This window comes from Sminthopsis crassicaudata, chromosome 2, assembly GCF_048593235.1.
Source record: "Sminthopsis crassicaudata isolate SCR6 chromosome 2, ASM4859323v1, whole genome shotgun sequence".
NCBI lineage: Eukaryota > Metazoa > Chordata > Mammalia > Dasyuromorphia > Dasyuridae > Sminthopsis > Sminthopsis crassicaudata.
The window spans coordinates 567771245-567792000 of NC_133618.1; the positions used below are offsets into that span (position 1 = coordinate 567771245).

The 20756-nt window shown below is 36.7% G+C and overlaps 1 protein-coding gene across 1 annotated transcript in view; it reads right to left on the reverse strand.

The window, feature by feature from the left end:
* Positions 1-20756, reverse strand: part of RASGRF1 (Ras protein specific guanine nucleotide releasing factor 1) — a 207444-nt gene that overhangs the window by 73186 nt on the left and 113502 nt on the right. The window contains exons 7-10 of the mRNA XM_074295211.1: positions 16536-16729; positions 14519-14628; positions 5347-5465; positions 1746-1906 (exon numbers count right to left, since the gene is read on the reverse strand). Of these exons, the coding sequence (XP_074151312.1) occupies positions 1746-1906; positions 5347-5465; positions 14519-14628; positions 16536-16729 (584 nt within the window). The remainder of the gene's footprint in view (positions 1-1745; positions 1907-5346; positions 5466-14518; positions 14629-16535; positions 16730-20756) is intronic.

Sequence of the window (20756 nt, forward strand, 5' to 3'; positions counted from 1 at the left end):
ACGGCTCTCTGCCATATAATGCATGATATTTCAGACCAGTAATTTAGTGACAGTAATGAGCTGCTCCACTGAGATTCTGGCTCAATTAAGGCAACCTTCTTTCCCCAAGTGGAAGTCCTAGGAAGAGACTAGAAATTGTATTGTACTTAAAAATGAAATCCAATTAAACAGCTTTCTGTGCTTCTAATACCTTTGACCAAGGTGTGTCAGTGAAAATTTGTCATTTCACTGTCAAACGAGAGGGACACAGAGAGAGAAACAGAGAGACAGAGAGACAAAGACAGAAACACAGAGAGACACACACAGAGGTAGAGAGGCAGAGAGAGAGATAGAGACAGAGACACACACATATGCAGAGAAAGAGAGAGAGACAGAGAGAGAGAAAGAGAGAGAGAGACACACATACAGAGACACACACAGAGAAACAGAAAGACAGAGAGAGACACACAGACAAACATACACATACATACAGAAAGGCAGAAAGGCAGAAAGACACAGAGACAGACACACACAGAGAGACAGAGAGACAGACAGGGAGAGAGAGAAACAGAGAGAGAAAGAAAGAGAGAGAGACAGAGAGAGAGAGACACACAGAGAGAGAGAGAGACAGAGAGAGAGAGAGACAGAGACAGAGACACAGAGAGAGAGACAGAAAGAGAGAGACAGAGAGACAGAGACAGAGACAGAGACAGAGACAGAGAGAGAGACAGAGAGAGAGACAGAGAGAGAGAGAGAGAGAGAGAGAGAGAGAGAGAGAGAGAATTTTCTTTCAAGCCAAAACATATTTTTGTTGTATAGCTATTTATTTACCAATAAAACCCAAGGTTGTAAAAGTAGAAAAGAGAACAGGTTAAATAAAAGGGAGCACAATTCTTGGAAGTAGTGTGTAGAGTCACAATACAGGCCTCTTCTGACACCTCGTATTCATTTTTGTTCTTCATTCCTGACACCCTGGTCTAGTTAGACTCCTGCTCCATCCCTCTTGTAGGTCTGCATATTTTGCATCCTTCCTTAGCTGTTGGAGTTGTCATTCAGCCCCAAGCTAGCCAACAAAAGCATTGGACCAGCCAAAATCATTATTGTATAGCCTGAGTCTGATAGAAAGTTCCGCTATCCAGTTACATCGGTAGAAAGAGAATGGTTGTGGAAACGGGTGGCCCAACATAGGAAGGGCTGGGCAGCACCATTAAATCCCACCTTTTCTCTGGAATCCCATTAGAGTAAAATTGCTTCAGTGTGCAGGGATTAAACAGGTTTAGGGATATCTTGGAAGTAAGATATGGATAATATGGGTTTATTCTGATATTACATCAGTATTTGGGATTTTAAGGCATGAAAAAATAACCCAGAAGAGGGTTCTAGTTCTTCATAATGTGTAAAAACTATTGATTCAGTGTAGATTCAGGTTTCATCACTGACTTATTATTCTGCTGTCATGGAGCAAGCACATAACAATGATTCATGACACACAGCCCCTGTCCTTATTCTAAAGCTTAGTTTGCCAAATGATTGTTCCCATCATTTCTCTTACTCTCCATAATAGAAACTCAAGTCAGAAGGCCAGCTTATTCAGGAAGATCAGAACAGGGTAGGCTTCCTATGTGGGACTCATTTGATCTAACCTCTGTGATGTTATGGTATCACTGTTATCAGGGACATCCCAGCTTGAATTATCTTTGATGTTGACTCTTAGGCCAGATAGATCCCAGCTCCTCCTTTCCAGCTCCCATCTTATTTAGTCTTACCTTAGTCAAGTGTAACTTTCCACCAGATCCTCTAGTGCAGATAATTAAATGTTTAGAAAACAGAAAGCATTGTCTCTCTCCCTCTTTCTTTAAGGACAATGACCCCAGGCGTCCTCTTGTGATTTTTCCTTTTTCAGACATAGGCACCTGGATGAGGGAACCTATTAAGAGAAGAGAAATGCATTTCAATTCCTTCAGCATCATTCTGCCTACTCTGAGACTATTTTTTACAGCAAACATATGGGATTAGGTTCTGAAAGAGTGGCCATGGGAAAAATAGTTCTGTCTTTGAGCAGAAGAAATTCCACTCTTATAATATCTCCTGCAAAAATCTGAGAATCTCCCGGTTCTTCCTACAGATCTCCCCAGGAGAGTATTGTATATTTAGAATGCCTTTTAATCCCAAAGTTCTGACTATAAGAAGGGGGTTACCAGCTTCTTAACTGATCAACTTATAACCTTTAAGGAAAGTGTAAGAAGGAAAAAGGATGGGCAAAAAAGCCCAAAGGCAGAGGACCATTGCTGGAATGGTCCTCTCACACACAGAGGAACCTTGGAAACTTTTGATTCCAAGAAAGCTTCTCATGCTATGAAAGGACATAGCATGGATGTAACACCTTGCTCCGAGGTATAGGCTAATCATGTACAAGGGAGAAGTGTGGGTCTGACCATGCGATACCTGGTCACTGAAATATCCTGGCTCTATATTACCCACTAAGATCAAATCTAAATTCCTCTGTCATTTAATGCTCTTTTAAACTTGGACCTTTCCCATTTTTCCAGTCTTATATTTGGCACCCCTCCACACTCTGATTTACCTATGCTGATTTTGCATCTCCTCAAGTACTCCTGTCTCTGTGACTTTGTGCTGGCTGTTCCCCGGGCCCGGAATATTCTTTCCTTCCTTATCACTGCCTCTTGGTCTGCCTGGCTTCTTTCAAGATTCAGATTTTTTGCCTTCTGCTGAAGACTCTTTTTCTGGTTTCCCTAGCTGCCAATACTTTCTCCTCTCAGATTAAATTCCATAGCTCTTTTGATGTACCTCGTTATTTACATATTGCTTCTCCCATTAGGATGGAAACTCCTTGAAGGTAGGTACTATTTTTCCCTTTTTTTGTATATAGTAGTACTTAGCATCATAGTTTCTGGTATATAATAAACACTTAATAAATGCATATTTTCTGACTGACAGAATCAATTGAGATTATTTGCTATTCTCAGATGATGTTCTGTGCTTTTTTGCTTTTGATCCCCTTTGCTTGAAATTGCATTCCCCTATCCCCACCCTCCCCACTCAACATCTACCTGAATGAAATAATATTTATTAAAAGCACTTAGCACAGTGTCTGGCACATAGTAGGCACTGTATTAATGCTTATTCCCTTCCCTTCTTTTTTCCTATCTAAACTTCAGGATCCAACTGAAATGTCATCTTTTCCACCAGACCTTCTTTGATCACTCTAGTGGAAAGTAATCTCTCCCTTCTCTAACTCCTATAGCATGTTGTACGTCTTCTGTGTGCTTTTCATGTTCTCCTATATATTGTAGTTCTCTTGGCCCACAGGTATCTTTGCTTCCTTAGTGCCTTTCATGTTGATCCACTTATAATATGTACTTGAAAAACATTTGGTGAGTTGAACTATATTTATGCAATTGGGAGATATGCACAATTTTAAAGTCATGTATATGGCAGGAAGAGGATGGTAGAAACACTTCTTTAATAGGAAAATGTCAACTGGTATAGCAACAGAGACTTTCTCTCTTCCCATTCCATGCATTAATCATCAAAGAGAATTGTCCTATGTGAAAACAGCTCAAAGAAATTAGGCTCCCAGGTGTTGGATTTTATTCCCTTAACATTAGATCTGACTTGATTCTGAGATGTAGACAGGGAATGGACCCCCAAACAAGCATAGAACATTCTCGTCAGAGACTCCTAACTCTGTTTCCCCAACTTGGACTCCCAGCAGTTGTATGGATGCTCTGGAGATCTGAGTTTCTCCAGTGTAGAGCAGGGGTCTTTGGATTTCAGTGCAATCTAGAAAACTGAGCTTAATGTAGGCCACTTGGGTCTCACTGTAGCACTTAACACCAGGCGTGATACATAGTAAGCATTTATTAATGTTCTATCTTTTTATCTGTTAATGTATCCTTCAATGTATCATGTATCCATGTATTTATCATTTTTATCATATTTATCATTTTAGTATCTATATACTTATATAACTATGCGTATGTATATGTAGCTATTATATTTGTTTATGTACCTTGTATCTATGTATATATAATATCAATGTATATACATATATATGTGCCATCTATTTATGTACATACATTCATATTTATGCATGCATGCATCATCTGTCTTTGGATAGAACCAAATCGGTGGCTAGGGATGAGGAAACATTGATAAATTCAGCTTCTGACGCTAGCGAGTGCCTGCTGTCATGGAGCAAGCTCTCCAGGTTGGCAGGTGCCTCTCCCTGGGAAGTCCCTGCTCTGCCTACACACAATATTCTTGAGCATGTGGCAGGAGTGCTTTCCCACCCCCACATATACCCATCCCATGCTATCACTTCAGAGCTAAGCCACTGGGGGCCAGTTTCCCTAGGGAAACAAGGGCAGGCTGGCTATATCTTTGCATAGACTATTTCTTATTTGACTGACAAAACAACGGGCAGGAAAAATTTAAGTGAGAAATAGCAGCAGATATATAATAGAGAGCAGTCCATAAAAAGATCTGCTGCCTGAGATTGTTATAAAAAAATTGTTGTAATTTCTTGGCACATGCCTTAAAGACACGGATTCTTGACCATTTGTAAAATACTTGTTTCCACACATAATCAATCCTTTTGGGACATGGTCATGAGTTAAAACTATTTTGGCCAGGTCATCAACTTGCTGTTTATGGATGATGGGATTCTATGTATAGTTCTGATCTTTAAATATGTTACACATCTTCAGTGTGATCTTCAGTCATCTCAGATATAGGGGGAAATGATCTCTGTCTGTCTGCTTTCTAGAGACACATCTTTGACACTGCCCTCCCCTATCTCTTCTTTTTCTCTTCAAGGGATCTTGAAGATTTGAGTGGTTGGAAAAGCTTTCCCCCCAGTGAGAATAAAGTGTATGGACTAACATTGGCATGGTCATTAGGAGATATTTTTAAAGCAAATGTCAGAAGAAATGGTCTAACAGCTATTTTCTGTCTCCAATATCTAGGATGTTACATGAAATTGATATCCTTTATGTTAAAAAAAGTCAAACAAATATGAAAGCACCAGTGTTTACTATAGTACACAATAGAGTAACTGAGGCCATCTGTATATAATTAAGTTTACATCTGGAGAAAAGAAAACTGTGAAAATTATATATATAATTTTCATATATATAAATATAACTACAATTTTATGCCTTATAGCATACCATAATGATAGAAAAACATGTGAAGAAGTTTTGACGTTTTTATGGCAAAACAAACTGGCAGTTTATCCACGTGATAGGAGCATGTCATATATATATATATATATATATATATATATATATATATATATATATATATATATATTTGTGTGTGTGTGTGTGTGTGTGTGTGCTATACCTTGTCGCACAAAAGTTTGGCTGGTGTCCAGGAGAATTTCACACCCTTCTATGATCATTCTTTCAATTGCCAAATTTTTCCGAATGTTCTCAGTTTCACTCACTTCGTCGTGCATTATTCTTTAGAAATAGAAGAGAGAGCAGTTAACCAAAGGGTGTCCTCATTTTCTTAGGAGAACATAACATTATATGTTTGACCAGATGAAAAATGCAATCAATCATGAATCTTGAAAGAGGCATCCTAATGTGGTAGAAAGAATGCTCCGGACCTGGGTTCAAATTCCAGCTCTACCACTTGGTAGCTATTACCTTGGAATTCAGTTTCCTTATCTTTAAAATGGGTAGTTGGTCTAGATGATCTTTCAGATTGCTTTAAACTTTTAAAGTCATGATTCTAGAGAAATCTTGAGAATAAGAAATAATATATAGTGATGGGGAGAGAAATACATAGTTTTTAAGTGTGCGAGTGGTTTTCGGCAAAGTTGATATTATATTTAAGGACTATGTGATACTAGTGGAGGGATGCTAAGCTGATCCCCTTCCCTGCAGGTGTTGCAATAACCTTCAAAGAGAAGTTTAAGACAAAGAAACATAAACATCAAAGAGATGTTAAACAAAGAATAATCTTACATAGATGTGAATGAATGTATTATGTGTATGATTAGAGATATCTATCTATATATGTGTATGTATATGTAAATATATATGAGTGAGAGGAATGGGGGAAAGAACAAAGAAAGGAGTGCATAGGAGAGAAAAAAGAAAATCTACAAGGAATCAAAGAAAAGATGGGCAGTTCTGAACCAATGTGTAGCATTCATTGTACAGGCTTTTTGATATATATATATATAAATTTATTAATATTTTGAATCCTGTCAGCTGGCAAATTTTTTTTCAATTCTGAATTTAAATTTTAAATAAATAAATAAATTTTAAAAAGGAATTAATCTTGTACTACTTTGCAAATATTATATATCCAATCAATTTTCTTATCTCAATTCCCACTGTGACTACCTAGATTAGATTTTCATTACCTACTGTAATAATGCACTTGATTTCTCCATCACCACTTTCTCCCATATACAATTCTTTTCTTAATCTTAAACTCTAAACAAAACTGTCAGTTGAATTGTTCAGAGATGTTTTTAAAAACTGTATTGTCCCGTCAATCAAAAATTTTTAATTGCTCATATTTTCCCATGGAATATTATCTTTATTTTTGGCTGATATTCTTTCCCTCACTGAGTTGGGTTAGATAACCTCTAAAGTCCATTCCACTTCTGAATCCACGATACTACAATGCTGAACATTCTACCATGTCCTTCCTATGTATCCTTTTAAAGAAATGCAATTGTTTCTGGAAAGGGAAATGTATTAAGTCCCAAATAAAGTGAATGTATTTTTGCTTTTGTCAAGGCAGTTTTGTTCTAGAAAAAGATGGCCAGGGCAGCAGGAATACACCTAATACCTGAGGTGGGAAGGGGCAATAAGAAGGGGGGAAGGAAGTATTTAAAGGCAATAGAAGTCAGAGAATGTGAAAGTTAGAAAGGACTTTAAAAATTTTCTAATTGGGACAGATATATAGTGCAGTGGATAGAGCACCAGCCCTGAAATCAGGAAGACCTGAGTTCAAATATGATCTCAGACACTCAACACTACCTAGCTATGTGACTCTGGGCAAGTCACTTAATCCCAATGGCCTCAGCAAATAATTAATTAATTTAACAAATAATTAAAAAAAAAAATCTTCTAATCTAGTTCCCATTTCACAGATGAGGAAACTGGTGAAATATTTTGTCCAAAGGTGACCACCACTATTTCTCCCACAATTTGGTTTGCTTCACAATTTTGCATGAATCAGTTTTCCTTTTCTTGCCTCTAAAAGCTTATTCCTTCGTCAACTACTTCTCATTCCCCCCCCCCCCAATCAAGAATATTGAAAGGATTCAAGTTAAATTAGCAAAAGGCCCCAGTTGCTCCTATAGTTAGTGGGAAAAATGCTTGATTGCTCTCGGAGGGGAGGTCTATTCTGGGATATTATAGTTAGCTCTACACAAGATCTTGTCAAAGGAGATGCATGATGAAAGATCCATTTTCAGAAGCAAAAATCCCTCTCGATCTGTTAGACTTTTGGGTTAGTTTATCTGCCAGATTTAATGGACTGTGGTGACAAATTATGGATTCAGAAGTCTAAAGGATTCCCTGAGGGGAGCCAGATAATTTGGTGCAGTCTCTACTGCAGAGAGACAGAGCGATTGCATGAGAAATACTGTGGCAAGTCTCACTTTCGGCCCCATTTCTTTCTGGAGCTCTTGACAAGGCAGCTAGCTCTGGAGCAGACTGATTTAGATTTCCTGGAGCTGACAGCTGCACAGCCTGGGGAGCTAGTCACAAACGCCAGTCACAGAGACAGATGCTGCAGCTGAAAATAGGTGCATTAGCACCCCTCCATTGACAGCTGCAATTTCTCCTTTGCTCCATGAGGTGGCTTCCTCCAGCTGCTTTTCACAGCTGCTAGAGGCAACAATAAGGACAAGTAACATACTTTCAGGAACCCCATGCTTGTTATTCTAGGTGGCCTGCAGAATCTTGGGAAATGGGTGTTTTCAGGGTATGAGAATATTCACCCTCCCCAAGTCCCCAAGCCTCCCCCACCTGCTTAATGATGCCTGGAAATGTACATTAAACCTTATCAACCATTTATACTTAAGTGTAAATGAGTTTTGCATGGAATCTTTAGAATTGGAAATACCTTAGAGACCAATTATTTCAACCCCCTCATTTGACATATGAGGATAATGAGACCCAGGAGAAGGTCACAGAGCTAGCAAATCCTTTCTTGATTATAGATTTTGAGAGGGGAGGCCATCTGACAAAGGTGGGATTTACCATGGAAATAGAGAGAATATAGAGAGAATATTCCTATAGGGAAATCTCAAGCCTCTGGAAGATTGTGTTCACTTTATGATTTGATCTTGGGCCAACTCTGTAAGTTATTGTACTATGCTTGACATAAACTATATATGTAATATATCATTTTTTTGTTTGCATGAAAAACTGCAGCCCCTTTTCTCTGGTAACTTTCCCCAAAATGACCTGTCCCATGATATAGTATCCTAGATCTTGAGTTAGAAATCTCTGAGACCATCTAATCCAACCCCATCTTTTTTTTTTTTTTTCAGACGAACAAACAAGACTAGAGAGATTAAATTATTTGATCAAAGTTACTTAGGAAGGAAGTAACAAATTGGGATTTGAACTCAGATTCCATGACAAGTCCAGCAGGAAAGTTCTGAGTTCTTGCCACTGAGTTTAAGAAGGAATATCTTTTTGACAGATTACTAAAAGCACATAACTTGAGGAACTCTTCAATTTATTCTTTTTCTTGAATTTTTAGCCCACATGACCATCTTAGGCTGCTATAATATTTAAGGTTGGGCATGGTGACTAACAGTGAAAGATTGTTAGTGAACTTAGACAATTCACCAAGCAGAGACATCCATATTTATGAATTATAAATTCATGATTTGTGGACAATCATATGATTTGTGTAATTTTAAACAAACCTATAAGAATGCTTTTTTTATTCAAAGTGTGTGAAGAACTAATCAAAGTAACCATTTTGATAAGTTATATCTTTATTCCGAAGATACTGACAATATTCAAAACATTTTGCTTTTGGAAACCTCTTCTGAGCTGGCAGCATATTTCTTTGATTATCTTTGATAGGGGCAAATCTTCAGGATAACACAGAATCTCAGGTTGAGAAGGATGCCTGTATAGAAAATTTTCCTATAGCTATTCTGACAACTGATCCTCCAAACTCTGTGTGAAAACCTCCAGGGAAGAGAAACTTATTACCTCCACAGGCAGTCTGCTTTGCTTTTGGTCAGCTCTAATTATTAGGAAATGCTGCCTTTCAACCAACTTAAATCTGCTTTTCTGTAACTCCCACCAATTTACTCTGGCTCTGCCTGCTTGGGCTAAGCAGAGCACATCTAATATCTTGTCCACATGGCAGGACGTCAAATACTCGAAGCTATATCTTCTCTTCTGCAGGGTAAACACCCTCGTTTTTTGAAATTGGTTCTAAAGTGGCACAATCTAGAATCTTTTCTCTAACCTGCTTGCATTCCTCCATATATGCTTCAGTTTGTCAAGGTCTTTCTTAACATGATAAGAACAAAACATGGTATTCTGGTTCCACAGCATACTTATTTTTTCAGGGTGGATTTGATTTTTGCAAAGAGCTAAAAGTCATTTTGTGTTACATCTGATGAATGATTTAAGTTGGATTGGCCAAACATGTACCTGCGGGCCAGCTGGCATCACTCATCAGTGTGGCCCCAACCAGAAAAAAATGCAAAAGATAAAATAAAACATAGATGATGCTACATTTTAAAACTAAGTCAATCTGCAGGCCTTGGGCTTACCGATGAGTTTCTATTTGATTTTGAAACCACTGGTAAAAGTTAGGAAATGTCATTTTGAATCAATAATTATGGCAGTGTGGTGTGGTGGTTAGAATGCTGAACTCAGTCTTTATTCCTATCCCTAATGATGAGTACTTATAAGATAATGATCTTCTGGATAATGGAAAGAATCTGAGACTCAGAATTTGGATTGCATTACTAGTTTTCTCATTAGCTCACAAACATCCTTGCTATTAACTTGTAGACCTTGAACAAGGCATTTGATAGGAACTAGTGCTGAGAGGAACCTAAGAAGTCATCTTGCATGCAATTCTATCACTTTACAGATGAGAAAATTAGGGCCCACAGAAGTGAAATGACTGGTCCATGCTTACAGAAATAGTCCATGAAGACCTGAGTTCAAATCTGACCTCAGATACTTAATATTGCCTAGCTGTGTGACCCTGGTCAAGTCACTTAACCCCAATTCCTCAGGGGGAAAAAAGAAATAGTCCATGGCTCAGCCATAATTTATAAGTAACTTTTTTTTTTTTGGCAAGTCAATTGGGGTTAAATGACTTGCTCAGGGTCATACAGCTAGAAAGTGTTAATTGTTTGAAGTAGAATTTGAACTCAAATCTTCCTAACTTTTGGGCAGGTGCTCTATATACTGAACCATCTAGCTGCCCTAAGCTCTTTGTTCTTTCCATGAGGTCATATTGTCCTTTTTTGTGGGCCTTAATGTCCTCATCTGTAAAATGGGATTAGTTTATATAATTCCAATGCTCCCTTCTAAAATTCATTTCTAATAAAAATTATTTTTTTAATGTTCTGTCAAAAGTAGCTCTGAAGACATTTTCCAAATAAGAGTTCTGGTAATGATTAAAATAACAGTGGCATTATTGGAATGAGTATCTGGATTCCCACAGAAACAATTTTGAAGGACAACATTCATTTGGATGTGTAAGATTTTCAAACTGAAGAAATGGAGGTCAGGAGAAATGAAGTAATTTGTTCTACTTTCTTAGTGATATAATGATTTTAGTGGAGACAGTAGTTTTGCTTATTGGTAAGTGTCAAGTGTGTTATTGATATGTGTGTAATATAATGGAAACATGAGGTGTTAGATAGGAAGTTAGGAGACTGGTTAAAATCTCACCTAAAGCACCAATCTCCCTGAGCCTTAGTTTCCTTATTTGTAAAGTGCTGTCAATAATATGCTACTTAGCTTACAGAATTGTGAAAAGAGTACTTTGCAAACTCTAAATAATGATATAAATGCAAGTTATTGCTATTCCTTGGAAAATTCTCCAACTTGCATGACAAAATAATATATGCACCTTATTCTCCCCATGCCAAAAGGGAAGATAAATGGTAATTTGGGAATAATATCATAGGTAGAGGTCTATTTGTTTTCTACTTTTTCTGTAACAACCATTATTCCATTTCCCTCTTTTCACTGCTCAATTTGATGCCAAGCTCTTTCAATAAACATTCAAACTCTAGGAGTATTCACCAAGTCTGTGTTATCTGTATAAAACTCCATCAGGCTGTTGTGGGGAGGGGAGGGGGTAGTTGTATAGTGGATAGAAAGCTAGATCTGGAGTCAGTATGATTGATCCTGAGTTAAAATCTATCCTCAGACATTTAGTAAGTTGTGTGACTCTATGCATGTCACGTAATCCAATTTGCCTCAGTTTCTTCATCTGTAAAATGAGCTAGAGAAGGAAATGGCAAACCACTCCAATATCTTTGCCAAGACCACAAATGGGGTCATAGTTGTGAAGGAAACAACTGAACAACAACCCACCTTTTCCTCTATCAGATTAAGAACGGTTCATGGTAAAATTGTTTTCAGAAAAAAATGAGTTTCGTTTGGATTTACCCCTTTTTTTGAAAGAAGTGAAACTATTTTGAAATTCAATTCTCTCCTCAGATCCTTCCTTGTTATGGATTCTATTCAAGTCACTTTCTCTACTAAGTTTAACTTTACTCTCCCATCTATGAAATGGGATTGTCTTACTGGGTTATTATTATTATTATTGTTATTATTTTTGCAAGACAATTGGGGCTAAATGATTATGACCCTGGGCTAGTAAGTATTAAGTATCTCAGGTTAGATTTGAACTCATGTCCTCTGATTTCAAGACCATTGCTCTATCCACTATGTCACCTAGCTTCCCTCGGGTTATTATTAATATAAAATGAGAGTTTTTTTTTAACAAGTATTTGTTAAGCATCTGTTATATGCCAGGAACTTAGCTAAATGCTTTATAAATATGATTTTATAATGCATGAAATATACTTTGAAAGCCTATATATTAACTTATTATTATTGTTATATAAGGATGATTATTATAATCCTTTACCAAATTCCTCCTTTGATGCTTCTTTGTAATCTGAAGATTTTGTAGTGTAATCCTGGAATACTATGTTGGCTGAGCATAATCTTAAGGAGGGTCCTCTATGTTCTAAGGGCCTTGTGAAAGGTTATGAGCCTATTACCTAAAACCAGTTTAGTCAAATTAAAAGAGGCTCAGCATCAGAAGGTGGGTTATCAAGTGATTTTAGCCACAGTCCCTTCCCAAAGACCAAAGATTGTCTTCTCTGACATAGAGGAGTTGTGATCTACAATAAAGGAGAAAAGCATTCACATGGATGGAATCACAACTCTTTCAAAGGTTTGAAGAAATAGCAACAAAACAATAATTTGGATAGTTGTTTGTTTTTTTCTCACTTACCGAATGGCTCCTTGTGCCTTATATTATTACTGAGAAGGAGGGAGGAATGGATGTAATAGTTATTACTACCTTCCTCTGACAGTAATATAGGAAATTAACATAGCTGTGGACTGACAATCAGGAGACCTGTTTACTATTCTAGGCTTTGTCACTAGCCAACTCACCAGTCTAGTTGTCACTTTGGGTAAGCTAACTTTACTCCATGGGTTTTCATCTTTGAAATAAGGGGATTGAGTGAGATCACCTCTAAGGTTTTTCCCAGTTCTAATATTCTGATTTTGTACTTCTAAGTAGTGAGGTACCAAGGTCATGAAGTTAAAATAATGGAAGAACTGTGACTTCATCAAAGAGATGTATCCAACGAGGTCAATGTAGACAATTTGATTCTTGGTTGGATCAATCCACTTGTCTCTGTTTAAAGTCCCTAAACCTGAACAGCCATTGTATAAGTTCATATTACTTGTCTAAAATGAGTCAGGGTTAGAGACTGTGGTTGGGAGCTCTGCAATCTAATGGTAATTTTATTATTGCTGAAGGAATTTTGTCACATCAGTAAGCTGGTGATCTGCATGAGCACTGACAAAAGGAAGCCAAGAAATAATATTTTTTTTACTAGCTTTTCATGTAGGAGAAGGATATCTTGTCACTGGGGAAGAGTTCTCCATAATAAAACATGGATAATTCTTGAACTTCCACAAGACCAGATCAAATTTCCTTCTCAACTATCCAACTCCTTTGCTTCGAGTCAACATTCACCAAACAACTTTCTATTCCCAATTCAGTTTCCCTTGTAAATTAATTTAATAAAGGGGGTACCCTCACTAGCAGGCCCAAATGTTTTGATGATAGAAAAAGAATTTTTCCCTTATACATCATCACACTGTGCCCTGTTATATATCTTTTTGTTGCTGTTCAGTTGTTTTTCAGTTATGTCTGACTTTTGGGCTTTTCATGACAAAGATATTGAAGTGATTTGCCAATCCTCCTCCACTTCATTTTACAGTTGAGGAAACTGAGGCCAATAGGGTTAAGTGACTTCCTAGGATCACACAGGTAGTAAATGTGAAGCCAGATTTGAACTCAAGAGGAGCCTTCTTGACCCCATGCTTGGTGCTCTATCCATTGTACCATGTAGTTACCTGGTTATAGTCTTTTATTTCTAGCCAAACTGATTTGTTTTTCTTTCCACCTCCTCTCCCCCAGATAGGATATTCCATTTCCCATCTCTGGACCTTTATAGCTGCTATTCATTCTCCTTGCTTAAAGTGTTCCCCCTCATCTCCAATTTGGAGAATACTTAATCCCCTTCAAGATTAAGTTTATGTGCCAATTTCTACATGAGATCTTTCTTGATCGCCCTAGTTATGATCATTCTCCTTAGCCATCCCCCATCAAAATGATCTTGCATTTATTTTGTATTTATTTACTGATGTGTATTTTTCTAATACCAGTTGTTATCTTTTAGTGCAACATAAGTTCTTTGACAGTGGGGACTGTTTTAATTTTTTTTTTTTGGTTTGTTTCTATATCCTCTTTGCTTTGTGTAGTGGTACACAGTACCACTCCTGGTACATAGTAGGGGCTTAATGGATATTTATTGAACTGAATGGAATCTACCATTATTATTTAATTAATTGAAACTGTTATATAAATGATTCTGGTCAATTTTCAGCGAATTGCCAGAAGTGATTTTCTGAATTTTGTAAGCCCTGATCATAGCAACTCCAGTTGGTTGCTCAATTTCTTCTGTGCACAGAATATAAGTTTATAAGCATTCAACAAATACTGATTGACTCACAGAATCAGCATCTTTTAGACCAGAAATTTTTAATCTTTTTGTGTGTGTGTCCTGGACCCTTTTGGCAACCTGGTAAATTCTCTCTCTTATCAGAATGTTTTTTAAATGCATAAAATAAAATATACAGGATGACAAAAATAGTTGTCAAAATATTAAACCAAATAAATCCATAGGCCTGCTACTATTTGGGAATATGGTAAGACAAGGGCAAAGGCTTCTTACCTGGACAATTCCTCTAGTTTTGATTTTGCATAATCCAAACTGTTGCGCTCCACATGCTCATGAGGAGTGTGTGCCAGGAGTTCATGTAATGTCAGAATATACCTGGGAATCTATAGAGAATAGACAATCAAAGAAGGGAAGGTGGTCAGAGGGTAATCACAGACATGTTAGCTGAGGCTCTGAAAGGCTTTGGAAAGGAGTGTTATAGGGAATAACCATAAAGATTTTTTAGAGCCAGAAAAGACATTGAAGGTCATCGAGCATAACTTCCCATCAATTGCAGCAATCTCTTCTTCAGCATCCCTGAGAGGCAGTTGTCTATCTTGGATACTTAAAGTGACCTGGAAGCTCATTATCTATCAAGTCAGATTGTCTCATTGTTATTCGGTTCTATCTGTTAGTAGAAAATTGGCACCAAGTTTTCTCCCAAGAGCAATTCTCTGTTTGGGGTAAGGCTTTAAAACCAAAATAAAACATGCTATCAAGAGAAGGGAGTGGAAAACAGAGACTGTACTATCAGCAGTCCCCAGTTTACAAATGGTTTGTGTTACTCAAGTTGTTTTCTTTATTTGGAACTCAGGGAACATTTACCCATAGAAACAATATTATCATTTGTGTAAATATTATACTTTTGTAATGAAAATGAGCAGAAAACAATTCTGGTAATTAAAGCAGGAAAATGATAAAAACTGAATAGGACATGAGGAAAAGCAGATTTAAATAGAAGAGGTAGGTAGATGAAGACCTTTTCAAAGTCTCTTGAGCAATGGTTTTCAAAATTATTTTTGTTCATGGCAAAGTATTCTCTGCTGTGAGAGATCACAGCACACTGAATGTTTAATGTGACAATTCTATGAAAGAGTCGGGAGATTGGTGGCATTTCTATTCAATAAGTGCAGCTGTTTTTGTTGAGGTGTTTGCCAGTTCAAGTTCTGTGTTGTGTTTTGAGATTTGCACATATATGTAACAGTCAAGTTTTGTTTGTTTTGTGAATACTATAATACTATACTGTATATACTGAGTAAGTAAAGTTTATTTAAACAAAATTTGTTGCTGGTTAAATAAAATGTATTTTAAAGGCAATGACAATGTAAACAATCTGCAATAGCATAACATTCAAAATTTTGCAGCACATTCATGACATGTTAATATACTCAGGCATATCCTTTGAGAAACATTGATCTACAGCAAGCTTCCAGGTGCTTTCAATGTTTTTTTTTTTTTTTTTTTTTTTTTTTTTTTTTTTTTTTTTAGGGATTCATGGTATCTGCTTGGCATTGTGTCTAATGTGACTTGAAAAATCTGTGAATTTCCTTTTGGGAATGAGAGAAAAGAAAAGAAAAGAAGAGAAGAGGAGAGGAGAGAAGAGAAAGTGGGAGAAACAGAACATAAGATATAAGGGGAGACAGAACATGAGAGAGAGAGAGAGAGAGGGAAGAGAGAAAAGAGAAATATATATGTGTGTGTGTGTGTGTGTGTGTGTGTGTGTGTGTGTGTGTGTGTGTGTGTATACAGAGAGAGAAAGAGAGAGAGAGAGAAAGAGAGAGAGAGAGAAACAGAGACAGAGATAGAGACAGAGACAGAGAGAAAAGAGGCAGACAGACACATACATACATACATACAGACAGACACACAAAATTGACATGCAATGGAAAAAGCGCTATCAGACGGTACAGTTGCAGCAAGACTGCCTGGTTTCTATCTGGAGTGAATTTGGGTAAGATAAGCCTTAGGATGGGTAACTGGAGCAGGGGATAGCATGCAGCTAGCTGTTTGTATGCATGTTTCAAGGATTCAGGGCATCCCTATTGTATCATAATTAGATTTATTAATATTTAATTAGGTTTGTTACTGATCCCTTCTCTATAAACATTCATTCATTTAGCACTCTTTAAATTCTGGGCAGAAGGGATACAAAGATAAACCAGCCCTATATTACTTAAGAATGAGATCTCTATTGAAATTTTTTCCCCTTTAAATACAATCCCTTATTATACATTCTAAAAGACCATATTACCTGAAACATAGGATAAGTGAGAAAGGTCTCCAGAGTTCTCTCTTCACAGTCAGGCTTTGCTTCATAATGCTTCAGGAGTTTGTCAAAATCCCTATTCTGTTTGCAGTGAGCTAGGATCTGCAAACTGTATTGATGGTTTCTCACAAACTCCTGGTAAATATTCAGCATAGGCAGCAGTATGTCAAATAGGTCAGCTGGAAGAAATAGGTAGAATGAAACTCAGGATTTGGTTCAGTTGTTCCCTTTTCAATTCCAAGTATTTATCTTTTTCTGATTCTGGGACTTGTGGGCATTATCCATTTATTTTGTATTGGGGCTCCTTGTGGGACTAAAACTTTGAACATTAGCTTTAAAACATTTTTTCTCTTCCAAATAAATCACATCCTTCCTCATGATCTTCAAGTTAAAAGTATGTTATAATCATAGTATTTAAAAGTAAGAAGGGACCTTGGTCATCAGCTAGTGGTGTAGTTCTCAATTTTGGTCCAGGGGTCTCTGAAACCCTTTAGAGGAGGGAAAAATCTGTGAGATCAGAACTATTTTCATAAAATACTAATATGTTTTAATACCTAATATGATAAATATCAATAGATATAATCCATACAAACAAAAACTTTAGGGATCCTCAATTATTTTTAACAGTATAAAAAGGTCCTAAGACAAAAAAATTTGAAAAATATTGATCTAGTAGGATCTTCTTATTTTATAGATGAGGAAATTAAGGTCCAGAGAGATAAAATGATTTGTCCATGACCACTTAGGTAGTTGGTGAAAGGGCCAAGATTAGGGTCCAGATTTCTTATTTTTACTGCAGGGCTCTGCCTACTGTGTGATGCTGCCTTTTATACATCCACCTCAGTTTATACATTTTGAAAATTTTATATGTAGACAATCAAGCTAAACATCTCTTGATCTATTTCATTTAGGTATGTACCTACATTAAAAAATCTATTTGTTTCTTAGTTTATGGAATAAATCAAGCATTTCTATAACCTAGTACAATATAAAAGATGAGATCACATGAAACTGCTATTCCTTTTAAATATACCACAAAGTTATCATGGAAATTTCCTTCTTTTCTTTATTTTTTTTCTTTTGTTCCCTCAACCCACTTCTAATATGGCTACCATTAGATACCAATAGGTATATCTATCTATGTAAAATTATTCTATACATACTTCTATTTATCGGTTCTTTTTCTGGATGCAAATAGCATTTGTGCTGTTGGTTTTTATTGTGTTTGAGATTATCTCATAGTACATATCTCTCAATTTCTCTTGGAAGTAACATCTTTTATTCTGATTCCACTTCAAATCTTACTGACCTTCCCTCCCCCCAAAACTATCTGAGGAGATCTGCTCCCCTATTGCAATCTCACAGAATTGAGGAATTGAAGAGTCAGAAGGGGTCTTGGGGACCATTGTATTAAATCCATCTCCAACAGGAATCTCTGCTCTCATACACCTGACAAGCAGGCTCTTCTGTCACTGTTTGACTGTTGCGAAGAATGAGGAGCTCACTGATTCTCAAGGCAGTCTGTCTAATAGTTGAATATCTCTAATTGTTAGGGAGTTTTCTTGACATCAGGCTTAAATTCTCCCTCCTTACAACATTTTGATTCTGGTTGTTCCTGCTGGAACTAAACAGATCATGTCTAATCACTCTTCCTCATGACCTTCCTTTTATATAACAGAAGACAGCTTTCATGAGCCCCTAAGTCTTTTCTTCTCCAGGCCCCAAATTCTCAGTTTCTTCAATCAATTCTCATTAAGGCTTTTTAGCATCCTGGTTGTTCTTCTCTGAAAGTCCATTTTATTACTAACCTTCTTAATATATGGTTCCAGAATACAAAACAATACTACAAATGAAGTCTGACAAGGGCATTATACAGAGACATTGTCATCTGGAACTTATACCTTCCAATGCAGCCCCAAGTCACATTAGCTGTTTTGACTGCCACATCACATTATTGATTCTTATTGACTTTGCAGTCCACTAAAAGCCCCCAGATCTTTTTAGGCAAACAAGTTTAACTAAGACAAACATATATGACCATGCCTTGTCTTCATGTCACCTTTTTGTAGCTTTAGTGTGCCTGAAATACTATATAATCTGCCACTCTAAGATTCTTGTGAAGCTGATTTGAATCTCTGCCTTAAATTCTAACAGTTCTTTTTCAAAAGTTTTGTTAGGTCACTTCCAATTGATCAATGATGGACAGAAATAACTACACCCAGAGAAGGAACACTGGGAAGTGAATGTAAATTGTTAGCACTACTGTCTATCTACCCAGGTTACTTATACCTTTGGAATCTAATACTTAATGTGCAATAAGAAAATGATATTTACACACATATATTGTATCTAGGTTATATTGTAACACATGTAAAATGTATGGGATTGCCTGTCATCGGGGGGAGGGAGTGGAGGGAGGGGGGATAATTTGGAAAAATTAATACAAGGGATAATATTATTTAAAAATTACTCATGCATATATACTGTGGGAAAAAAATTCTAAATTAAAAAAAAAAAGTTTTGTTAGGGAGGTGGGGTGGGGCAGTTTTATTCTGGCACGAGTTTGAACCTGCAACTTGAAGCTCCAACAAAGAAGGCAACTTATATCAGAAGTTGCCAAAGTAGTGGTTGCCAAGGACAACTTCAACTTCTCAAAGAAGTGCTATTGTCTGTAATATTCAAGCAACATCTGGCTAGCACCTAGTCTCTGGTTCTTCTGGAGAAGTTTTTTTTTTCTTTCTTTTAGAAAGATTATCCTGTTTGGGTAAAAAAAAATCTCTGTATTTCCAAGTTTTCCAAGTATAAAATTTTGTGGTCTTCTTTGTTGGTGGAAAGAAGGAGGAAAGAAAATAGCCTCACACAACAAGGTAATGTTATAAGTTTAGAACTGGCAAGGACCTTAGAGGCTGATCAGTTCCCATCCTCATTTTTCAGATTAGGAAACTAAGACCTAGACAGGTAAGATGAGTTGACTAATAACTAACAGATAGTAGGTGACAAAAATAGAATTTGAACTTAGTTCCTCTGGCTCCAGAGCAAATGCTCTTTCCCCTGTTTTGTTTTTGTTCAGTTATCCAACTCTTTATGGCCCCATTTAGGGTTTTCTTTTTCTAAAGATGCTGGGATAATTTGCCATTTTCTCCTCATTTTACAGATGAGGAAATTAAGGTCCAGAGAGATAAAATGATTTGTCCATGACCACTTAGGTAGTTGATGAAAGGGCCAAGATTAGGGTCTAGATTTCTTATTTCTACTGCAGGGCTCTGTCTACTGTGTGATGTTGCATTTTATACATCCACCTCAGTTTATACATTTTGAAAATTTTATATGTAGACAATCAAGCTAAACATCTCTTGATCTATTTCATTTAGGTATGTATCTACATTTAAAAATCTATTTGTTTTTTAGTTTATGGAATAAATCAAGCATTTCTATAATCTACTACAATATAAAATATGATATCACATGAAACTGCTATTCCTTTTAAATATACCACAGAGTTATCATGGAAATTTCCTTTTTTTCTTTATTTTTTTCTTCTGTCCCCTCAACCCACTTCTGATATGGCTCCCATTAGATACAAATAGGTATATTTATCTATGTAAAATTATTCTATCGGTTCTTTTTCTGGATGCAAATAGCATTTGTGCTATTGGTTTTTACTCTGTATTTGAGATGATCTCAGTACATGTCTCTCAATTTCTCTTGGAAGTAAGTAACATCTTTTATTTTAATTCCACTTCAAATCTTATTAACCTTCCCTCCCTCCAAAACTATCTAAGGAGATCTGTTCCCTATTGCAATCTCACAGAATTGAGGAATTGAAGAGTCAGAAGGGGTCTTGGGGACCATTGTATTTTGAAAATAACCTAGTACAATTAATGACTTGCTCAGACATGCAGCTAGTAAGTGTCTGAGACTGGATTTAAACTTAGGTACTCTTGACTCCAGGCATGGTGCTCTAACCATTGCACCAAAGCTTATCCCTGTATCATCTTTCTACTTCTCTTTTTCCTACTGCTAATCTGCTCTCCTTCAAACAAATTGAGAGAGGGAGAGACTGGAAAGCTAAGTAACTAGAATACTAAGAAAACACAAGTTGAACAAGAGGGTCCAAAGTAGTCAGATTCACAAGAATTCTATACCTTTGAGAAGATACAAGGGAGTTTGCTCTGAAAATGGCCTGATATTCCAGAACTATTTGCC